This window comes from Pagrus major, chromosome 18 (genome assembly GCF_040436345.1).
Source record: "Pagrus major chromosome 18, Pma_NU_1.0".
Taxonomy (NCBI): Eukaryota; Metazoa; Chordata; class Actinopteri; order Spariformes; family Sparidae; genus Pagrus; species Pagrus major.
The window spans coordinates 37,234,399-37,258,136 of record NC_133232.1 but is presented as its reverse complement, the minus strand read 5'-3'; the positions used below and the strand labels follow the sequence as shown (position 1 = coordinate 37,258,136).

General features: G+C 43.9%; 2 protein-coding genes across 2 annotated transcripts in view; one reads left to right on the top strand and one right to left on the bottom strand.

The window, feature by feature from the left end:
- LOC141013110 (LIM and calponin homology domains-containing protein 1-like) overlaps positions 1–17,708 on the top strand; it is a 100,102-nt gene extending 82,394 nt beyond the window's left edge. Inside the window, exons 10-26 of the mRNA XM_073486667.1 lie at positions 212–369; positions 1,804–2,287; positions 3,378–3,689; positions 4,220–4,319; positions 4,516–4,604; positions 4,687–4,795; positions 5,447–5,521; positions 6,581–6,609; positions 7,464–7,577; positions 10,387–10,479; positions 10,652–10,816; positions 10,944–11,038; positions 11,538–11,699; positions 12,419–12,502; positions 14,050–14,158; positions 14,765–14,867; positions 15,740–17,708. Coding sequence (XP_073342768.1) covers positions 212–369; positions 1,804–2,287; positions 3,378–3,689; positions 4,220–4,319; positions 4,516–4,604; positions 4,687–4,795; positions 5,447–5,521; positions 6,581–6,609; positions 7,464–7,577; positions 10,387–10,479; positions 10,652–10,816; positions 10,944–11,038; positions 11,538–11,699; positions 12,419–12,502; positions 14,050–14,158; positions 14,765–14,867; positions 15,740–15,765 — 2,307 coding nt within the window. The 3' untranslated portion in view covers positions 15,766–17,708. The remainder of the gene's footprint in view (positions 1–211; positions 370–1,803; positions 2,288–3,377; positions 3,690–4,219; positions 4,320–4,515; positions 4,605–4,686; positions 4,796–5,446; positions 5,522–6,580; positions 6,610–7,463; positions 7,578–10,386; positions 10,480–10,651; positions 10,817–10,943; positions 11,039–11,537; positions 11,700–12,418; positions 12,503–14,049; positions 14,159–14,764; positions 14,868–15,739) is intronic.
- Positions 17,709–20,490: 2,782 nt separating this feature from the next.
- On the bottom strand, positions 20,491–22,421 carry phox2bb (paired like homeobox 2Bb). The gene is made up of 3 exons (XM_073487584.1): positions 22,181–22,421; positions 21,323–21,510; positions 20,491–20,919 (listed from the first exon to the last, which is right to left on the bottom strand). Exons 1-3 carry the CDS (start codon positions 22,419–22,421, stop codon positions 20,491–20,493), a joined length of 858 nt encoding a protein of 285 aa, XP_073343685.1.
- Positions 22,422–23,738: the final 1,317 nt, after the last annotated feature.

The following is a 23,738-nucleotide window of genomic DNA, read 5'->3' as shown; positions in this document are numbered from 1 at the left end:
TGTGTATTTCTTGTCACAGTTGTATCAGTAGTTTATCAGTTGCATGAAGTGATTTCAGTGTCTGCAGGCTGAAGCACCAACTGCCCCAGTTTAACAACTTAAATCACTTTCCTCGGGCTGCAGCAGTGCTTCAGGTCTCATAACACTCCTGAGCCAAACCCTGTTGCCTTGTTTCACTTGGAACTGAAACACTTTTCTTTGTGTGTCTCAGGACCTGGCCCGATGGAAGAATCGGAGGAGGAGTATTTCCCAGGACCTAATCAAGAAGGAGGAGGAGAGGAAGATGATGGAGCAGTTGATGACAGGAGACACCTGTACCTCCATGAGGAGGAGAAGCATCAAGACTTACAGAGAGATAGTGGAGGACAAGTAGGTGAAAACACACAAACAGGACGTTTCATTTGTATTCAGGTAAAACACAAAAGCTGTATGTACACGATACTTGTATAATGGAGAACTAGGTCTTCCTCAAAGGAGACAATGAAATGTTCCTGTTAGTGGCCCAAAGGTGACAGCGACTCCTTCTGGAGTTATTTTAAGTAGGTCTCCAACAGAGACAAGTTGAAAGAGGGAGAGCAGTTCTGCTCCAGTGAAAGTGAAGTAGAAGAAACGGATGTCTTCTTATGAGGGTAAAACGGTTGTTTTCATCTTTAGTTCAAATATGGTTTGAAATTCCTAGAAATATTTGTATTGATGTCATCTTGTGACGCGTATTAATTGCTGTGGCTGCTGAATGAGCCACAGCATTCAGATGTGATGAATCAGTTTCATGTCTTTTCAGTTGGATTTATTGTTAATGAATTCAGAGTTTCTAGCGTTTCTGTTGCAAATCTTGTGTGTTTCTTGTTTGTTTTCTGTTGCTGCGTATGCTAACTACCTAAAAGTCTAGAAAGGTAATGAAGATGATGATAAAGTAACATAACACAATCATAAAGTCCATCATTTCTACAACATTTGCTGTGTGATTTCTTCAAGCATTTAGATCAAAAATGCTAAATATCATATAAAGTGTGTGCAGGTTGAATCACTGTCATGTCAGCTGCTAATAGAGAGTGGCAAAATTAAAGGGTCACTCTGGTACTTTTCAGCCTGGACCCTGTCCTCCCATGTTGTTGTGTCTAATGGGGGCAACAATGTTTAAACTGGTTGTGTATTGGATGAGACTGCTGCAGCCGCAGAAAGCCTCAAGGAAAATTGATTTGACAACATCATGAGTGAGCGAGAGCAGCAGGGCAAAACAGCATGGAGAGCCAGAATAGTTTTACATGTGAAGAGGTAAACTAAGGAGTATTTCAACCAAACTACAGCTGATGTTGGTGTTGGTGGGTTTTATTTTGTGTGTTATTTTGTGTGAGTCTTTAAATGGAGTCTGGTGGCTTTGCGAGAAAGATTTGGCAGCTGCTTCTGGTTGATCAAAAAGGATTTTTTTTCTTTAACCAAAGGTTTTCTCCTTTCATAACGTTGTCAGACACTGAGAATAACAGCCTGAGCCTGTCGGTGGCAAAACCATTTTTAAGTGAATGTACAACACCAGTTTTAAATGTGACAATTTGACGATGCACAATCGCATTTCATTGCAGCCAGCTGCAGCGGTCTCGCTCAGTACTGGACCGATTTAAAAAATTGTAGTCCCCATTAGTCTCTAAGACACATAAACATAGAAAAATAGGTCCAGGTTGAAATATACCAAAGTTACTCTTTAACATATATTGAATGTCATTCAAACAGTGCTGTATCAGTTACTTCACATTTTGCACATCTGTTTTGTTTTACCCCTCCTGTGCCTCCTTCCCTCTTCAACAGGGAGCGTCGTGAGGAGGAGCTGCGGGATGCATACAGAAGAGCCAGGACCTCAGAGGAGGCATCAGCCATCCTCCAACGTTACGCCCAGCGTTTCTCCATCAGTGACGCAGTCCTTGAACGCCTACAGCTGCCAAAGCTGCTGGACCGCAGCATATCTGCCGATCCCTCATTCCCCTGCTCGCCCTACCCTCTTTCCCTCTCCCTGTCTGCCTCCCCAACGACCCCAGACCCCTTCGACATGGACCCCAACGGGCCCATGAGGTATCTGCGCCAGCAGTCCGCCCCGGCTCCGAAGTTCACGTCTACACTGGAGGCGCGAATTGAGGAGTTTCCCAAAGACTCCTCACACCAGCGGCCTCAGATTCGCTCTCGCTCGTCTGAGCCGCCAACCACCCGAGGCCTGTCGCCCAAACCGGTGCCTTTGCTGATGCCCAAGCCTTACTTTCAGTCCCGACCCACAGCAGCTGAACCATGGCCCAGCAAGGTGAGACTGACTCTAAAGACTTTCTTTCAGACAAATCACTCCCCAACAATAAAACTCAATGCATTGCTGCTGTAAATATGCTTTACAGCTTCCTCAAGTGGTTAGTGTCACCAGAACGGCTCTGCAGAGGGCATGGTTGAGGTCTTGACCACTTTACATGTGGTTACTTCCCAGCGGTCGCTGCCCTCCTCACAGACCGGTGGGTAAATTCCCCTCCGGCTCTGTTGGCAGTTACATTAGAATGCCACAGAACCACCATGGTGATGAGCCGGCTGGTTTCTAGGAAAATGCAAGACTTCCCTCTAAGAAGAAGCATGTAATGTTTCAATTTAGCTCAGAGTGCTCTCAACAGGATCCATTTCCTTTTCTTCTGGAAAAGTTGCCAAATGGGAATATTCAAAATGAGATCTTGTGTTTTGGTGTGGCGGGGAGGGAGGGGCAGGTTATTACCAGACCTAATGGAGCTGAGCACTTTTCTGGAATGTCTTGTCAGGAGTCTGAGCGGAGCCCGGCTCTGAATGGAGCCCTCTGTTCCCTATTGACTTAAGAAGTTGACAAGTAGGACCCTCTCAATGTGAAGTGGGCTCCCAGCGGACAAAGAGGGCCCACACAGGCTGCTAGGAGAGGGATGAGAAGGTGGAGGCGTAGGGGGGCAGACTGAGAGCCTGCATTCACCCAACTCCACCACTGTGTCTTAAGTTACCGCTCACTAGGAGCTCCTCACACATACATTAGTGCCTCTTTGTCACGGAGGCCAGCGTGGTGTTGTGAGCTGGATGAATAGCTAATAACGAACAGAGATGAGAGGCCGGTAATGACCACAGATGAGATTGTAGCAGAAATTCAGTCAATGTTTCCTCCAAATGTTTCATATCTATAAACAGATTTTTCATCCAGCCAAGAAATATATTTGAAGTTACAGCTGGAAAACAACAATTTAGCAAATTATGAATCCCATACAGATGCAGATTTACTCGTATATGTATAAATAAATAATCCTGAACATTTAGAATTAAATAGAAAAAACAAACCGTATCCATTTAGAGAGAAATGTGATCAGTCATATTAAACCCGTTCTCTTCCGATTCAGGCGGACGGTTTGCTGCGAGTCAACGGCGACGTAGGAAGTGACGACGCTCCCACCACACCTGAGAGTCAAGGACGGGAATCTCCTCCTCATTTCCAGGCATCTCCTTCCACAACAAGCAACAGCACTGTAGACGCTCCGTCGTCAGCAGCCTCACCAGCACACAGCACGCATGTCTCCACCAGAGCAGAGAGCCCGGTGTCGACAAAGTCTGAGGAGGCTCAACGTGGCACCGAACCGACTGCTGAGGACGTCCAAGAAGAGAAGGTCATCGAGCATTCGACACCACCCAGCCGGCCCACCTCGCTCCCATCGGTCAGGATTATGATCTTTTATAGTAGATTACAATAAAATATCAAATATATATAATATAAATATAAAAGATTTCCTTGATTATCAACTTGTTGTTTGATCCATAAAATGCCAGAAAATGGTAAAAAAAAAAAAATGTCAGTGTCTCCTAAAGCCAGAGGTGACGTCCTCAAATGTCTTTATTTATGCCCAGTCCAAGTATGTTCAGTTCACTGTCATAGAGGAGGAAAGAAACAAGGAAGCATTTACATTCAAGAAGTTGGATCAGATCAGTTTTACATCTTTTCTACATACATTATATGTGGGCATTTAGTTATTTACTTCACATACCTTTAATCTTCTTACAGCAGTTGTCTTACCCGTTCGACTTGTTTATGTGCTTTAATTGGCTCTTTGTCTTTAGATGCATTGTTGGAATCTGACTCTTTATCATTGAGATCTTATTTTAATATGTATACCTCATGCACAGCCCTCTTCATCTAGGTCATGTTTAGTTCATCATTGAACTTGTAAACCATCTGTGACCCTTATAGGAGCTGCAGAAGCCAGAAGACAGTTTTGTGAAGACAGGAAGTCAGTCAGTAGCTGCTGCAGAGGAGAAGACGAGTGCTGCAGCTCAACAAACACCTGCAGGTCTGAACAACATGCTGCTATACTGACCTCTTGTGGTTGCTCCTTGACTTGTATCATTACAGGTCATATAGTAACTTTACATAGAACTGCAGGAAGCCATAAAGAAAACGAATAATTTTGAGGAAAAAATTGTAAAAGAAAATTGTCCTTTTTGTAACTTTTCTGTGATTAAATAGTGTCGTCTGTATTTTTTCAGATGCCAGTCAAGAACAAGAAAAAACTGAAGTGATCACTGACCTGCAGTCAGGAGTCAGCCCACAGCAGAGTCAGCCAGTAACTTTACAGGTGAGGCTGCTAACCAACGAGAAACTGTAAAACATATCCAAAGAAACGATCACCTACAGATTATCTTTAAATCTCTCTGCAGGCAAGTGTCCCTAAATCCCAGGAGCCGTCACAGGAAAGAGAGAATTTACCGAGCTCAGCTGCTGCTGCAGGAATGTTTGGATATCACCCACCAACAGAAACAACAGCAGGTCAGTGAACGCCTCACATCCAAACACAGAGCCAGCAGCTTCTTTTCCATACACCTCCTTGTTTTCTCCTCGCTGGCTGTTTTTTCCCTTTTGCCTCGCAGCTTGACACTCGTTCAGTTTTTTGTACAGTGAGACATTTGAGTCAGTGTTTAAGGAGCCTTCAGGCAGCCTGCACAGACTCCTCCTTCATCTTTCTTATTTGTTGAACTGACAATGATCTGTAACTGGCTCTTACTCCAAAGCCCCCTTTATAGACAAGTACTGAAGATAATTAGAACAGAGATCCAAACTAAAACTAGCATAAAAGAGGTAAAGCGTCACCGTTCCAGCACTGCTTTGTCATTGTTTTCTGTATTTTCTGTATTATTTTTGGCCCTCAAGTTACGACTGTCTTGAATTTCAAGTGACGTAGAAATCACGTTGACTTTTAACAAAATCTGAATTAAAACATCTTTAAAGATGAAATATTGTTTTTCCAGTTACAATTCATTAAGTATAGTATAAATATCAGAGAGCAGAACTATAAAAGCATTTCCCGGTTCTCTCGATGTCCATACCAACATCTCTCTATCCCTTATCACTCCTTCCCTCCCTTCCTTCCCTCGTTCCCTCCTTTTCCTCCACCCACATATTTTTTTTATTTCGCTATAGAGTTTGCAAACAGTATCAGGTCTCCACTGGCAACCAGCAACCCTAAGTTACGCTGGGACTTCTTCGCTCCGCCAGGTAAACCCCTCTGTTCATCGGTGGAGCTCATGTTTCTGTCCCCAGGTGCTGAATGCACAGGGTTTCCCTGCCGTTTCTGCAGGGGCCCTACAACAGTACTTCAGTCCCATCTCTTGTTTTCACTCATCGAGTGTTGTGGATGATCAGCGATGTTTGTGTTAAATGTGTTGTGATGTGTTGCTGCAGTTCTCACTCATCAGTGTCATGTTAGTATCATCCTGTTGATTCTGATGCAGAGTCCAGACTATCTCAAGAAGTAAATTGTCTTGGATGACCTACTGAACTAGATGAATTTCCAGTTTTGTGATTGCCTCAGTGGGCTTCACCTGTGTGTGTGTGTGTGTGTGTGTGTGTGTGTGTGTGTGTGTGTGTGTGTGTGTGTGTGTGTGTGTGTGTGTGTGTGTGTGTGTGTGTGTGAGTCTGCAGGGATTTAAAATGTCTTAAAGTCAATTTTATAAATATCAGGCCTCAAAAATCATTACATAGTCTTGAATTTGAATTTCTTAGATCTCAATTGCCACATTTCTGATGTTACAAGTCTTAAACCTTCTACTGAACCTGAACCTGAAGCTACTAACTAACTTACTCTAATAATATATTCCTTCATCAAACCTGCCTCTGCACAGGAACACATATATACTACTTACCTTTGTTCTTACTCGCAATGCTTGAATGATGATTTGTCTTAAATGTGGTAGTAAATAATCTTTAATGCTCTGAGACATCATCACATTTAATTGTCTGATAGCTGTAGACACCCTGCTGACCGTTCCACCAAAAGCTACAACATTACCTCAACATCTGCATCACTCACTGAATACATGTCGAAATCAAAGACAGCAGCTTCAGTGACTCAGGATGTGGTATGTTGCTTCTGCTGGGCTGGTTTTCAGTCACTGGTCTCTTTTTGTTTTCTTTCATTGTCATCTTTAATCATCAGGTTGTCAACCAACACATGACGTGTTGTTATTTCACTAAATATGTAGTTTGATCACCTGAGTCTAAAATGTTTGTTTGAACTGGAATTGAATCTAAGTTTTCTTCTCACGCCCTCTACAGAAGAAATGGAGAAGGAGCTCCGTGGAAACGTGAGTAACGAGCATCTTCTGACTGCGTATAGTTTTGTGGTCAGACTCTAAAAAAACCTTTTACTGCGTCTCATCTGGCTTCTCATCTCCTGGGTTATTGTATTTTAGTTTAACATACTGAATGCATACAGAGAAGTCAAATGCTGAAAACATGATCAAAATGAAGGAAAAATGAAAAACAAATTACACAAGTCTGCAGGTAAGACTGAAGGCAAATCATCATGTTTATTAAAATCAAAATGGAAACCGAGCTAAACAAAGACAAACATCAAAAACACTGTCTCCATCTAAAGCTTTCATCAGCAGTGTTCACATCCTGTGTAGTTCACATGTAGAAGATGATTTCTTCATCATCATGTTCTGAGATCAGTTGTCACACAGCAGGGCTCCACCTCACATCACAGGCCACGCAGAGCTGTGGATGTAGCATGCCAGATGAAGATGCTGTAGAAACGGCCGACTGCTTTCGTTTTCCTTTGAGCTCATCTGTCTCTCTCTCTGTCTTCTCTCTCTTAGTAGGATCCTTGAGCATTGGAGTAGTGCTGTTGTGGTAGACCAACTATTTCTGTCTCCTCCCTCCCTTCTTCTTTTCCTGTGGTGGATGTGTGTGCACACTGGTGTTGATCTGTGTGTGTGTGTGTGTGTGTGTGTGTGTGTGTGTGTGTGCGTGTGTGTGTGTGTGTGTGTGTGTGTGTGTGTGTGTTGGGGCCATATCAATTCTCATTGGCTTCATGGTTGTGTGAGATTGTTTGTGTGTGAATGGGTGTGGATGTGTGCATGAATATTTGTGTGTATGTATGCATGTTGATGTGCGTGTGTGTGTGTGTGTGTGTGTGTGTGTTGGGGTCTATCAGGTGTCAGTCCCGGTGTTGCCCCAGGCCAGGCGGGGTGACCGCTGGTCTTGGGACCCGGATGAGGAGCGAAAGCGTCAGGAAAGGTGGCAGCAAGAGCAGGAGCGCATGCTGCAGGTACACAGTGATCCTCACAGGGTGAAGCATGGCGCATGAGTCTGCAAGGTCAGGGCTCCAGCTCCTTATAGAGCTTAGTACTGTCAGCACTGTGAACGGACCTTTAGTTCTAATTATCTTTTGGGTTTTTAGCAGCTAGTGTGTACGAACAAGGTAAAGAAATAGAGCTGCAACAATCGATTATTTTCATTGCCGATTAATCTGTCCAAGTGTTTCTGACTTTAAAATGTCAGAAAATAGTGAAACATGTAGATCAGTGTTGCCTGAAACCTGAGACAATGTCCTCAAATGTCTTATTTTGACCACAACTCAATGATGTTTAGTTTACTGTCACAGAGGAGGAAAGAAACCACAAGAGCAATTAATCGATTGTATACATTGCAGCTCTAGACAGAAATAATTGGTTGAGGTTTAGGGTGAAACAAAATTATACTTTTAGCTTTATTAGACCATTTGCACAATAAATGTACAACAGGATAGTTTGCTGTTAATCATTCAGCAGCTTCACCTTTAAAGAAGACTTGACAAGATAAGTGTTTCAAACTAGAAAATAAGTGATGACAAAGAGGTTTCAGTTTGTTCTCGCAAATGCATCAGTGGGTTATAATATAGCTTAAATAATACATAGGGAACATATACAGTAAACAAGTTGGCACACTGTGTAAAGCATAAATAAAGCAGGTTGATATTTGCTAATCTTACTCAGTTGAACACAGTAAGACGGATACACTTAAAAATGTTTGGCCTCATCAACTTCATTGATTCTTGTAAATATCTGCTTATTCTGAATTTGGTGCCAGCAAGATTTTTCAAACAAGTTGAGACACGAGCAACAAAAGACGGGAAAGTTTCACCTGTGTGAAACCTTCCACAGGTAAACAGGTTCATTAGTAGCAGGTGATAGTATCATTATTGGGTATGAAAGGCATCCTGGAAATACTCATTCGTTCAGAAGTAAGGATGGAGCTGTGTGAAACACATGATTGTATAACAGATGTTACTACTCAGGAACACTTCAGAACACTGTTGTTGCCAGTAAACATAGTTTGATGCAAATTATTGCATTTTGTTTTTATTTATGTTTTACACAGCGTCACAACTTTTTAGGAATCTGGGTTGTAGGACAGAGACTGTTAAACGCTATAATTAAGACCTCAGTCCCTTAATAGGCCTTAAATTTACAATGTCTCTTAATGGACGAAGCAAACCACGAGCAGAACCCACAGGACTGAATTTGGGTCGAAGACTCTTTAGATTTAAGCAAACTGCAAATCTTTTATTCAGTGTGGCAGGCAGATTTTAGATAAGATAAGATACACGACTCAAGTCAGAAAATATATACCTGAGTTTATTGAGTGGGCGATTTGTGGATAAATCAACATCTCGACGTGTCTTAAAGCTTTGTTAGACATCCAGGTTATATTAAAACTTTATAACTATGGTTATATGCAACCAAAATATCTGAAAACCTTCACTTTCAGATACATTTAGCCCATTTTAACCCGCAAACTGGAATAATTTACAGTCATCCCCTGACAGTGAATCCATGCTGTGCAGTAGGACAGGCAGCTGCTGTGTGACAGGCTGTGCTCTGCTCAGAATCAGGCAGATTAACCACATGTCATTGCTACTTGCAAAGCTTGCCTCCATGTTTGTTTGATACTGAGCATATCCCCCTCCAAAGACACAACCCCACTACGCCTGTGCACACTTTGACCACTAGAGGGCGTTTTTGTGCAGTGGAAGAACCTCACTCACTGTCTCCATCTCATGCACACACACACACACACACACACACACACACACACACACACACAGGGACTCTGTCCAAGGTTGCTGCTGTTGCTGCTGCCCAAATCACCCTCTCTCTCCTCAACCAATCAGAGGTGCATCTCAGGTCCACACATGATTAAACATTTAAAGGAGTCATTGATATCCATGAGATACTTTGCTCATCTACAGTGTAATTGTGGTAAACAAATCTCAAGAACAACAGTGATGAGAACAGATTTCTCTGCTCTCCAGTTGTGTCCGGACTGTTTGAGATGAGATGGATGAATGTCTGGTGCATCAATGTGCTCGTTGCCTCCCTGGTTGATTCTGTGTGGTGTCAGTGCCTCGATCTTCGTCTGTCATCTGTCTTGCTTTAGTTGCTTTTTCTCTAATTCTGTTTTACATTTGGCCCTCGTTTGGGGTTCCTACACAAGTTTTGTCTTAGCAGGACTGTGCTTGTCAGAGGGACTTCATCTTTTCTGTGGTCATGTCGCTCAGAACGTCACGTACGTCAAAGAAAAAGTCAGATTAAATGATGAAAATTTGAAGGCAGCTTTTGAAATGAAAGTTGTGTAGGAACCTCGGCTCCACAGACTCTGCATGCTCCACTTTTGCCTTTTGTCCGCAGTGCCTGCTTCTGGTCTATTGTTTGCTTTCTATACCTAACATGCAAATATCAGATCTGAGTAAGCAGTTATAGCGAGCTAACTTTGCACTCATTTATGTCTCTTAGTCAAGCCTTTTATTTAAAGTACACACTGAGGGCATCTCACATGAACATTTTATATAGTCCACCAATAATTACAGCAGGATTTACAGGTCTCAGCCGATACTTGTGTTAGATTTATCAGTATTCAGCAGGAGGGAATCGACATCGACTGGAGCCGCTTGAAAAGCCTTTCAAAGCCTTTTTTAATGCCAGATATGTCTGCGCATCATCTGTTTTCCTGCCAAAATATCCACCTGCAGACAGTTCAGTCCTCCTTTTTGTTGAGGCTCTGCGCTGTATGTCATGTGTCTGTTGCCATGGTAACAGGAGAAGTACCGGCGCGAGCAGGAGAAGCTGAAGGAGGAGTGGGAGAAAGCACAGAGGGAGGTGGCAGAGGAGGAGAGGAAGTACCACGAGGAGGTGTGTGAATGTCTCACTCTGAATATCTGAACCAGGATCAGTGTGGACTGTTGTGTTTCTGAATCAGGATCAGTTAAATGTAAAAAATACATCTAAAAGAAAACTGTAATTACTGACATTACTGATAATCTTTACCCTTGTTGATGACCGGCCCGACTCTCCATCACAACAGGAGCGTAGGATACTGGAGGAAACTGTGGCGCCTCTCACGCCCCGCTCCTCGGCCCTGCCCTCCCCCAGCCGAGGAGAGCTCAGCTCCACCTCGGAGCCTCAGGACACCATCGTCCGCTCGCTGGCCGATTGGGAACGCAAGCAGGAACTGCTGGAGAGGCAGTCGGTGAGTGGCTGATTGATTATAGAGAGTTTGTTTCATGCATGCAGTTAATCTGATATCAGTTCAAAAGGGGACTGGTTTTGATTGGTTGTTGGGCTAAGTGGTCCCTGTTTGTGATTGGACGGCACAGAAGGAGAGCACAGAGAGTGTGGAATGGAAACGGAGAGAAAACGACAGGACCAGTGACATCAGCACCGCTGACGACAGCATGAAAACAGGCAGGAGGTCAGTGAGCCATCTAAAAGTGGTGAATGTATTTCAGCTGACAATCTGAGCGACGGTGGCTGAAGTAGGAGCTCGTGTGGCCGTAGTGTACCGAGGTGAATAAAGGTAAAGGTTGTTTTAGAAACAAGTGGGAACAATCTGAAGAAGATGAAAACTTCAGAGATTCAAAGGAAGTGCCAGAGAAGAGAAACCAGTGGAAGATTATCACCTAACAACTTCACAAAAGGCTATTATTTCATATTTTAGTTTAACAGTCACCTGTCGAAACACAATATAATGTCAAATTTGCATCAGTTTTGATGCGATCAGCAACTTTTCTGCCTTTTCACATTTATTTACTGGAGCTTCGTGTGTTTCCTCTGTACTTGTGTTATCTCACTGCTGTTTTCTAGTCAGGGTACCATCGAGGGAACATACTGATCTCAGTGGGATCAGTCCAGTAAAAACAACAATCCATAATGTGACAACGAATTGATATCAACATGTCTCTGATTCTCAGCCTGGCGAGTCAGAGCAGCAGTCAGCCAGAAACACTCGCTCACAGTTTGCAGAACGGCCAGAAACTTCCCCCGATCACGGCCAAAACCTCGACTCCCGTCACAAAACAGCAAGAGCCCACAGCAGTCGGCAACAAGCCGATCCGGCCTGCAGGAGACAGGAGGTGTGTGAGTGTGTGTGAGATATAGATGTCTTCAGACCAAGTTCAGCCACATTACTGGATTTTGTAGCCCGAAAAAGAAGGAAGAGAGTTTTTCAAATTTTACATCCATTTGTCTCGTATGTACCACGAGTTAAGAGCAACAGAGAGCAAAGGTTACAGCAGCAGTTCAGACTTAGTATTACAACAGAGAATACATTTTTAGGTATGATTTTTAAAAGAAGGTTGAGTTTTGATATCATGGCTGTAAAATGTTTTTCATCGTTTTTTAGATATCTTCTTTTATTTCCTCGTGTTTCTTGTTTTGTTTCATAAAATTCCTCAGCATGTCTCAGCTGGTCCTCACATACAGATAGCACTGCTAACTTTTAAACCACACTGGATCCACATCTGAGCCGGGCTGTAAATACTGACGGCAGAACTGTGGTTAAGAGTAGTTACCCTGTTTGACCAGCAGGTGGCATCTTGTACCTCCATTTCCCCCCATAGTCACCCACCATACACAGACACAAGTCTGTGAGCAGGAAGGTGACTATCAGGACCAGACGCCACAGTAACACAAATCACTGCACTGTCAGGATTAAAGTCAGACTCTGGGCCCAGAGACTCTGAGAAGCTTTTTCTGGCTTTGATTGGCCCGTCTCTGATTCTGTCAGCCAATAGAGTCGCTGTAGCTGTGAGTCATCATCATCATCATGTTGCATGTTGCTGTCCTTTTCCAGGACTGGTCCCATTGATAATAACATGGACCACAGCTCAGCAGCGTGTCCACCACCTCCAGACACTCTGCCTCCAGCACCCAACAGGTACTGCATCACCATCAGCCAGCCAGGAGGGAGGGGGGAGGAGAGAGGAGGGAGGAGAGGAGGGAGGAGGAGAGGAGGAGGAGGAGGAGGAGAGGAGAGAGGAGGGAGGAGAGGAGGGGGGGGGGGGGAGGGAGGAGAGGAGAGGAGGGAGGAGAGAGGAGGAGGAGGAGAGGAGAGAGGAGGGAGGAGAGGAGAGGAGGGGGGGGGGGGGAGGGAGGAGAGGAGAGGAGGGACTGGTCCCATTGATAATAACATGGACCACAGCTCAGCAGCGTGTCCACCACCTCCAGACACTCTGCCTCCAGCACCCAACAGGTACTGCATCACCATCAGCCAGCCAGGAGGGAGGGGGGAGGAGAGAGGAGGGAGGAGAGGAGGGAGGAGGAGAGGAGGGAGGAGAGGAGAGAGGAGGAGGGAGGAGGAGAGAGGAGGGGGGAGGAGGAGGAGAGGAGGGAGGAGAGGAGAGAGGAGGAGGGGAGGAGGAGGAGAGGAGGGAGGAGAGGAGGAGGAGGAAGAGAGGAGGGAGGAGGAGGAGGAGGAGGAGAGGAGGGAGGAGAGGAGAGAGGAGGAGGGAGGAGGAGGAGGAGGAGGAGGAGGAGGAGGGAGGAGAGGAGGGAGGAGAGGAGGGAGGAGGAGGAGAGGAGGAGGAGAGGAGAGAGGAGGAGGAGGGAGGAGAGGAGGGAGGAGAGGAGGGGAGGAGGAGGAGGAGGAGGAGAGGAGAGAGGAGGAGGAGAGAGGGAGGGAGGAGAGGAGAGAGGAGGAGGGAGGAGGAGGAGGAGGAGGAGATGAGGGAGGAGGAGGAGGGAGGAGAGGAGGGGAGCGGTTCATTTCTGCACTGTCATCTCCTGCTTGCTGCCTTCATCTCTCTCCGTGTCTCCAGCACCTCATACGTGAAGCGCTGCAGCAGGCCGCCGGCTGCAGAGATCTTTTCACTGCAGAACACATGAGAACAGAGTTTTAATCACTTTATTCTTTCTTTTTCTTCATTACTTCACAGTGAAATGTACTTTTGTAAACATTACTGCAGAGTTGTCTACAATTTCAACTGCTCATCTGCAGGTCATTAAAATACAGTTATAATAGTACTCAGAAGACATGAGACAGAAAACACGTGATATCAGCTGTGCAGAGAACAAGATGAACACAAGGACCTGGATCAATAGAAAACAGGCAGGGGAAGGGAAAATACTTCACCATCACACTTTTTTAATGAAAAAGAAATGCCATATGTATATTTGTATTCATTGTAGTCCATTGGAAGGATGGTGGAGCTGCAGAGGATGTTATGTGACCTTTAGTTCAGTCATTGTTTACTGTGTAGAGATGCTGGTTCAGGTCTTGAAGATTTATGATTTTGGTTTTACGTTTTCTGTATCAGCAACAGTTCTTAATTTTTCGTCAGGTCTTTTTCTCAATTTTCCAATCCAACAACCCAGAGACAAATGAAGAGCTTATTTACTCTGCTTCTCTTTTATATTCTCTGTGAAGAGAGGTAAACTGAATATTCATAGGTTTTCTCTCTTTCCATCTCCGTCTGCCTCCTGTAGGTCTGTCAGTGGGAAGAAGCTGTGCTCCAGCTGTGGGCAGCCGTTAGGGAAGGGAGCGGCCATGATCATAGAGACCCTCAGTCTCTACTTCCACATTCAATGCTTTAAGGTCGGTGGCACAAAGAAGAAAAAACTGCGTTGGAGTATTTCAAGATTCACCATCGTTCTCTGTATTATTTTGTGTTTTATTCATTTAATTATCTGTTATGAGTATGAATGGCGCTGTACCTGAGCCGTGGTGTTTCTGTGTAGCGTACAGCTTCTTCCTGTGCCACTGAGCTCCATAGTTGTACACAGAGCATCAGAAACGCATCAATCAGCCACACTGTTGTTCTGGATGACATGTTGCTTCATTATTATTAACATGGGTGCTGTTGGTAGTCTCACTGACTCACCAGATGTGTGCTGTCGGTGTGAGCCGGCCGTTAGGCGTCTGTTTCCTGTGGCTACTGAGAACAGCCACAACATGCATGCTGAATGTGGCAAGTTACCACTAACACTGACCTGGTCACTAAAACCTAAACAAGCTAGCATCTGTTACCTTTTCTTTTGACAGGATGTAGGTTTTTAACGTCAGGGCTTGACTCCCACAAGACTAGTTCCCCCTACACTGTTTGGCCGGGTCATCCCTGCTGCATCCACGAGCTCAGCCCAAGAGGATTTTGATTGGTTTAAAGAAATACAAAGCGCTCTGTTTCTCTCTCTCTCTCTCCAGTGTGGGGTGTGTAAGGGACAGTTAGGGGACACGACCACGGGGACGGACGTCCGGATCAGAAACGGCCTCCTCAACTGCCACCAGTGCTACATCCGCTCCCGCTGTAAGTCCCTCCACCTCCACCCCCTCTCTCCTCTCATGTCTTCCTTCTGTCTCCATCACCTTCTTTCTCTCTGTCTGCTGTCTCTGTGTTTCTATCCATCCATCCAAAACATTAAACCATCACGAGTATCAAAAGACACAACCGCCTGAAATAATAAATAACTCTCTGTTACATGACGCTGGTGGAGAGTTTAATCATCCTCTGAGATTATAGAAAGGGTTATCTGTTGTTGTGCCTCATTGTTTGCTCATGTTAGCCATATCTCATATTTTCACTGATGAACAAATGCAGTTTTTTAATAAGGTGATGGTGTCGTAACAGCAGCAGTAAATAAGACGCTCGTGCAGCAGGTAGAAAAGGTTTGTTTGATTTATTGTTTTCAAAGTAAACTCGACACTATTTCATGATAAAATATTTAAGCTGTATTTCGAAGGTTCTTTTCTTTATTGCCGCCCGCTGTGTGGCTGATAAGACGAGTGTATTTTAATATAACGTTGCTACCCAGCGCAGCTTTAATAAAGAAGTGTCAGACACAGTGAAGCTGGGCTGAATGCAGCGACGGATCTGAAGCTGCATCCAGAGGAAGAGGTGATGTAGCAGCTGGGAGAGGATGACAGTAACTTTCTGTCCGTTTCACCTCATGAGCCAAAGTTCATGCTTTGTAAAAGACGCAGCTCACATTCCCTCTCGGCAGCTGTTATCATTTGAGGATCAGAAAACCACAAAATCAAATCAGAGACTCAATCAAAAGACTTGTAAGTCATAAGGTTTTATTTCATTAGAGCTGAATGTCATTGACCTTAAAATCCCTTAATAAACAATTGTGGTTTCTAAAAATTGTGTATTTCCTGCTCTTTCTTTTTCTTTTCAAGCGGCCGGACAGCCAACCACGTTGTGACGCTCGCCAGAAAAGCACAAGGTTCATGGAAGAAACCCCCCCATCCCCGTTTTAACCCGATTATCTGCAAATCATGTCCTTCACAGCGTGTCGAGATCTTTGCATCAGTAACCAATGAAGATTCATCATGGGGGCCAAACAGGGATCTGGGGACAGTCTTTAAAAAAGAAAAAAACAATCTTCGTGTTCATGTCAGTGAAGTGTGGATTTGATTGGTCCACGTACCACCACAGACTCTGTTTCATCATGCAGCGTACCCGACAGAGAAAGACAGAGGGAGACTGTTCTGGGGTGGCAGCCATGTTGAAGAGAAAACACTAACGTTTCCAGATGCTGCAGATGCAGGTAGCCTCCGATACTGACGGAGTGAACACAGAAAGAGAGGACGGTGTTCGAGTCTCGGTCGAGTAGACTCAGATTCTATTGAAATGTGAATATTTACCATTCAGTTCCATATGATGGAAATGCAGTATATCACATAGAATCGCTTTTTTATCATTTAAGAAATATTTTCTTAATTTGGAGTGATCAAAATCCAAAAAACTGGAAAGATAACTGAACGTGTGGTGAGGCAGCTCGGATTGGATCTTTTTAATTTCTCTGAACAGGCTGGAGCTGATACTGATACTGACGAACACCCTTCAATTCATTCAGATAAAACCATCTATAGAAAAGGTGCAATAAAGGTCACAATAAACTCACTATTCAGATCCTCAGACACAGTGTACAGTGATCCTCACAGGACCTCTTCTGTCTCTTCTGCGCTCCTCAATTAAATTAGCTTCTATATTTAAACATATTATGGATGTAGTTTCATCATTAGGGCAATAACTCGACTTGTGAGCTGTTTCTGTGCTTCTGGGTCACAGCAGGTTGCTCCTCGGCCAGCCTGTCCGCTTGGAAAGTCAGGATTATAATGTGCCTTAGGAAAGCAAGGTGATGCAGGAAAACAAAACACCAGCTGTTTGGTGTTTTATTCTCTTTTTCTTTTAGTTTGTGGGGTGTTGGGAGGGATTCTGGCCAAATTTGAACCCTTAAAACTGCAGACAGAACGGCTGCAGCCCTCCTGTGCATCACGCTTTACTTCAGTTGATAAGTACTGTTTATTTCACACAAACGACACCCTTATTTCACATTTCCCCTCTTTGATTTGCAGTGATAAAATCCAGAGGAATACATATGTTGTCTGAGAATAGAGTAAAGACTGCGGGGGAAATTTAATTTCAAATGTTTTATTCTAGAGCGATATAGACTTCTGTATGCTATTAATTGAGGTAATTTTGATAATTGCTCAGTGGTAGGATTCATTTATAAAAGTAAAAGAATAAAAAACAAAAATCACCAGTACGTGTAGAGGTAATATGAACACACATACCAGCAGCAGTTGCACCTGTGCAATATTTGGTTGGATGAAAACTAAAGCTCTGTGCCGCCAGCTGCACATTTAAGTCACTTGCTTCTTTTTTCTCTCTTTTATTTTGAACTTGTATGAGAAGAGCTCGGTTATGTATTGTGGATGTTAAAAAAATGCACGTTTAAGCCTAAAACCAAATGATTTGCTGTATGAAAGCAAACTAGCAGCCTCCTCCTCCTCTTCCTCCTCTTCTTCCTATAGCCAAGCTTCTCCTCCGGGTTCATCTCTCTGATCTACAGTGTTTTTAAGCTTCTGTTCCGATTGTGTATTTTCATTTTTTTTTTTATCCTCATTTAGTTCATGAATAAATCTCGGCTGAGTCTCTTATAGCGGGATCTTTGAGACGGAGCTCTATATTCAGACGGTCTTCTTAACAGGATAGTTGGGGAATGAAACCTTTTACGTCTGTTCTGTATTTATTGTAATATTCACCTGAACACTATCCGAAAATATAGATTAATTTGATGTTTAAATGCGATGGCATTTATAGCATACTGTATGTTTATAAATAAAATGTTATAAATTAAAACTGAGCTTCTGTCTGTTATTTATGCAACGATCCTCAAAAAGAAGAACAAGAAACATGAAATCTAAATGTCTGTTTATATCTGTAGCCTTGTTATTACTACACACCACACACACACGCTGGATTCATATGTTTCACTTTATTTTGATATGTTTATATTTTTGTCTGGTTTCATTTTGACTCTTTGTCTTCTGTGTTTGACTCTTGAGCTGCTAACAAGTGAATTCTCCTGATCGAGCCTCATCTTGTGTATCTTACAGTAAATAACCCGAAGTGTTCGGCGTCACTGCCGTCTGCAAGAGGCCAAACTGTAGAGGTCTGTAGTGTCTCCTGCCGCGATGCCCTCGGTGTTTATTTCTGTAGTTTTCATGTTACCTTGATTTAACCGGTGAGGTCACATTGACAGTTCAGACAAACACTAATGATATGAAATAGTTGACTGTTTCCAGCAGATAGTCATGAAAGAATAAGACTAAAACCATAATGTTCATGTCAGGTTCAGTCATTCTGAAGTCGAAGTCAGATTATGATCAGACTTCTAGAAATGACTGGTTGTTTTTCTGACCAGTGTTCAGATTAAAGCACCGGAGCTTGTGTTCTGTGTCCTGATTAGGAATTTCACCCTTGTTACAAAAAATACTCTCATCGGGTCACATGTTCTGGAAGCTCTTACTGCAGAACTGTGACCCAGAAATATTCAGACTGGGCCAAAACATGTGATCAGTGGTCCCAAAGCATGTGAATCCAGAGAAGAAGAATTTAATATCTTTGACCCAAACAGAAAGACAGACACACAGACAGACAGACAGACAGACAGAAAGACACACAGACAGACACACACACACAGACTGACACACAAAGACAGACAGAAAGACAGAAGCTGACACACACAGACAGACAGACACACACACACACACAGACAGACACACACACAGAGACAGACAGACACACAGACAGACAGAAAGACAGACAGACAGACAGACAGACAGACAGACACACAGGCTGACACACACACAGAGACAGACAGACAGACAGACAGACACAGACAGACAGACAGACACAGACAGACAGGGTGTCCAGTATGAATCGTGTCCATAGAGACAGGAGACATTGAGCTTACCTGTGATGTTCGGTGATCTGTGCTGGTGTCAGTCAGTGTTGAACTTTATAATCTCATTTAGAAACTAAACTGTGACTTTTATTCAAACACATTGTCTCCACCTGTCCTTCTGTGTGGTGACAGTTTCCTTTGGGCAGTGTTTCCTGACCTCTGCTTTATTCTGGACTGTTGCATTAAAATGATGTTTATTTATCTAAAGGCAAATACTGTCAGTCTTTACGGACACATTCAACCCTGCGCACTGACGGTGACGCGTGGAGCGGCGCGCTGCTGTCCGTGGTGCTGAATCTGCGGCCATGACGAGAAACTTTTCCTTGATGCCTGAGAAATGATGAAGAAAGCCGTTTGAGGAGTGAATGATAAAAAAATGTAAGCCTGTAAATTCAAACAGGTACAACATGTGTTTCCTTATTTGTCCAAAGAAAACACGACAAAGCAACTTGGACTATTATTTTTTTATCATCAACAACCATTTGAATGGTACACCTGGAAAACTATGTGCACATGTAGAAATATTTCCTTCTTAAATATAAGCATTCATTACCTACATATAAATAACTTTCAGATCCGGGACAAAACATGTTACATATGCTCACAAAATGAAGGGAACTCATCGTAAAATCAGACAAAGAGACAACATGCAAATTATATCAAATAAATACAATGTTTGCATCCATTCCCTTCTTTTGTTTACCCAAAATAAATTCTTCGGAGGGAATCTTTGTAAAACATCGAAAAGACTTGTATGATCGATCTACGAGGGGAGTATGGCCTATGGTTCAACTATAGGAGACAATAATACGTATTAACACTATACAATCTGAGCCACAAAAACACTGCCGTAGAAAGACACACAAAACATACAGATTTCCTGTCAGAGGTGAACATTGCAGTAGTTTGTGCCTTTTTTTCTCTCGAGGAAATAATTGTGTTTATATCGATAATTTAAAGAAACTAAACTCTTCAGCAGCCCTGGAAATAAAAACACACAGCTGTAAGAGGCCGAACAGCAGGTTGTCTGTTAGAGAACAGAAAAGCGAAATGCGTCAGCGTCTCGTCGGAGAGCATCCTCAGTCCTGGATATTAAACGTCTCTCTGGCAAACAAAGCAGCTGTTGAACTCTGACTTGTGACTTAACGAGGCTCCTCTGCTCACTGATGGCACGTTTCCAGCGCGCAGACGTTTGTGTTTGCTCATAAATGTTTGGCCAAAAAAATGCTCATCTTAACAAGTCCGCCTCATCCAGCAGTCAGTCTGAAATGTCACGTCCTTTTTTCTTAAAACAAGAAGAACCCTTTGCTTTGGGATGAGTTTTCTTTTTCTGGATTTACGCATGAAGAATGTGTCATTTCTCTTGTCGTTAATATGCCTTATTTTCAGGATATACTCTTCAGACGTGACTGGAAACATTTCACCCATCTCGCACTTGTTTTAAGAAAAAAACCGTTGTGTTATAAGACAACATGACTTGTCAAGATGGATATTTTTACAGCTAAAGTGTCCACTGACCACAAGAACCGGCGCAAGGCATAAAAATAAAATAACAGAGTTGTCATCTTCTTTTTAACTGCTTTTATTGTCCTTAAGTCTGTCTCGGGCAATTGCTTTTCAGTCTCCGGAGGAGGACACGCGCCTCTCTTCCCCTGCTCTTCCTGTGAAGCTTCATTAGAACATGCTGGTCTTTACTAACGTCGCTTTGGCTCCGTTCTGTCTTTGCAAAGACGACAGTACGCTGGCGAACGGCCCGCCCAATGAGTCCGGGATAGAGGTGATGGTCCCCGGGGCGGTGGCCCAGCCTTGGCTCGGTGCTGTCACTCCCATGCCGGTGGACACGGAGGTCTTCACCTGGTCCACCTGTCCGTTCCCGGTGGTGTTGACCTGGCCTCCGGTGGGGCTCGGTCCGCCGCAGTTGGAGGTGGGCACGGGGTTCGGGCCCGGTCCTCCTGTGCTGTCGGGGTCGGTAGATTTGGTGTCTTTGCTGTCTTCATCTCTGGAGTCGGACTTCTTTCCAGAATTGGACTTGGCAGCCGCTGCGGCCGCTGCAGCTGCGCGCTCCTGCTTGCGGAACTTGGCACGCCGGTTTTGGAACCACACCTGGAATGAACCAAGTAGAAAAGTTAAACCAACATGTTTGTTTGGTTTGTGCCAAAAATAAAAAATAAAATCAATCACTACTCATCTAAAACTATGTATTATTAATCTCTCTCAGTGTCCAAACTAAGATCTTGACCAAACATGCTGTTTAGAACTTTTCTGAAAATGTTTTCAGGTGTAAATGTGTAAAAATGTCTCTAATGACTCTTTATTTTGCGCATTAATGCACAAGAGTGTGTGTGAGATGGTGCATCATATCAAAAAGCTTTTTATTGCACTGAAATCTATAAAACTGAGTGATTAGACTTTGTGTGTTAAAATGTTTCTTATTTGCATCATAAATCCACACGTGCGTAATTGTGCGTATTGGGAGCAGGTTGTTGGAGAGCCGGTGGCTGCGTACCTGCACTCTGGCTTCAGTCAGATCGATTTTGAGTGCCAGCTCCTCTCTGGTGTAGATGTCCGGGTAGTGCGTCTCAGCGAACACCCGCTCCAGCTCCTTCAGCTGGGCGCTGGTGAACGTGGTCCGGATGCGCCTCTGCTTCCTCTTCTCGTTCAGTCCGCCGTGATCCGTGAAGAGTTTGTAGGGAACTGTAAAGAAATAAAAATGTCACCGTCAGACGTGCAGGGCTCTTATCTTCCATGAGTGTGTGTGTGTGTGTGTGTGTGTGTGTGTGTGTGTGTGTGTGTGTGGCCGTGATGCTGTCAAATTGAAGTGAACTCAAATTCGATATTTTGTCTAAAATCCGGTTAAGGATCTGAGCTAAAGCGCTCAATCGTATTACGCCTTTGATTACCTGTGAATTACTTCTGAATTGATAACGCTGCTGACCTGTGATGCGGTTAATTGTAATGTTAAACTAATTGTTGCTCCTCATATTGAGGCTCAAGTTTGAAAACTTGTCATAATGTTCCCATCCGCGCCGCTTGTTGCTACTGTAACTCCAATTCGGTGTCAATAATGAGCTTTAGTCTTTGGTTATCTAATTATTTCCGAAGCTTTATGTCTCATCGCAAAGTAAATAAATTATGCCTATCATTTTGGCAGCTTAAGATAATTCTGTTGGCGGTTTTGGGTGTGACTGGGATAGTATAACCCCGTAACCGAATTACCGCTTGCCTGCAATCGCTTCTAACGTGATAAATTCTTTCATTTGTGTAAGCAAATTTCGTTTGGTAAATACTAAACACATTTCCATTTTCAAATGCAATCAAGACGTCCTATAATACGCCGGGTTGAGGCTCCAGAGCCGCTGCTTACCTGCGGCGTACGGGCTGCTCTGGTGGTCCCGCAGGGTCCCCAGGCTGCAGGACCCCGGCGTGAGCGACGGACAGCCGGAGGTGGCCCCGAAAGTGGTCCTGATGGGATTGTACTGAAACCCACTGGCTTGACTGCACGAACTGAAGTCCGCATAGGCCGATGCCAAGCTCGACGTGTCCATCCCGGCCATACATGACTCGTAGGCAGAGGAATTTAGGTAAGAATACTCCATTTTATACATTTGAGAAGGCTCGGTGGAGTTAGAAAGCTTCCACTTCCCGGGAAAAAAAATGTCAAACAAAAAGTACCCCCAAAAAATCGGGTTGGAAAGTAAAAAAAAATAATAAAAATCGAAATGAGGAGGACGCGCGGTCTGAGTTGTGGGGGGAAAGAAAGATGACTTGTTTGGTTTGAACTGGTTGGAAGGAGGCTGGACGGTGGGTAGATGTTCACTGCTCAGCGCCTGCTCCAAAACTGGCCTCCTTTATAGGAACCTAGCCCTGTTTTATGAAAAGCCCCCTAAGAGCCGCCTAGCCCGAGGTCTCTAGAGCATATAGTCCTCATAATAAACTTGGCTCTTTCCGCTTGGACAATAGCAAAGCGTTTGGTCTTATTGCTAGCGCTTTTTTACATGACAATAACTCATCAGTCTATTGGGCTGGCACTGGGGGCCCGGGCTGTCCAACCTCCCTATCATTGATCCCCTGCATCTCTAATTAGAATTTAATACCACGCCATTACGCACCCCTCCACCACCACCGCCGCCGCCCCTCCAACCCCTCCACCCCTCTACCCATCCACCCCACTCCTCTCCAACCACCATCTTGCCCTTTAATTCAATCACACCACTTGGAAATAATGAAAGTTGGGTGACGATTCTCCCTGATCCAATTTTCTCCAAGCTTTTAAGCCTTTTAAGCGGCCGTATACCTTGGGCAGGATTTCACATAGTATTCCCCCTCTGCCTCTTTCTCTCTGCCGTCTGCTCCGACTCGTTTTCTCCCTGCTCTTCTGCACTGAAGCAGCAAAACATGCCCGTTTATATCAGGTTTAACGAGCAGTTCTGTGGTTTGTGTGTTCGTGATTTTTGTGGTTTAAAATGTATTTTTTAGACAATAAAATTCTGCAGCTGAGGTGATGTCACCTGTTTCAAATGCAACTGGTTTTAATGATGTGTTGCACCACCCCGCGTTTTTCTGTTTTGTTTCAGGACTCTGCTTACAAGAAAACAACTCGTGAAACAGGAAAATAACCTCCACTGACTGATTTCACCTCCTGTTTTTAGAGCGAAGCACTTTTTTACAGGGAGATTTATCTTCTGTTTCCTCTCAGTGTACACACACACACACACACACACACACACCAATCACACCCATAAAAACAGTGCGTTACACTGCAACCGATCCCTTCATTGTTCCGATTTCTTATCGTTTTATTTAATTTAATCTGCAAATATTATGGTGTGTTTTTATTGTTTATCTGGACTTTAAAATCAGTTCTTTGCCATTTCTGGTTCCTGACTGTTCTGCAGCTGAAACTGAAGTAAATAGATTAAAGT

Excerpts from the sequence above, each read along its gene's own strand:
- phox2bb (XM_073487584.1), bottom strand. The coding sequence starts at position 22,421 with ATGTATAAAATGGAGTATTCTTACCTAAATTCCTCTGCCTACGAGTCA. Across the intron at positions 21,511-22,180 it reads GAGCAGCCCGTACGCCGCAG|TTCCCTACAAACTCTTCACG; the intron begins GTAAGCAGCGGC and ends ATTTCTTTACAG. Across the intron at positions 20,920-21,322 it reads TGACTGAAGCCAGAGTGCAG|GTGTGGTTCCAAAACCGGCG; the intron begins GTACGCAGCCAC and ends GGTTCATTCCAG.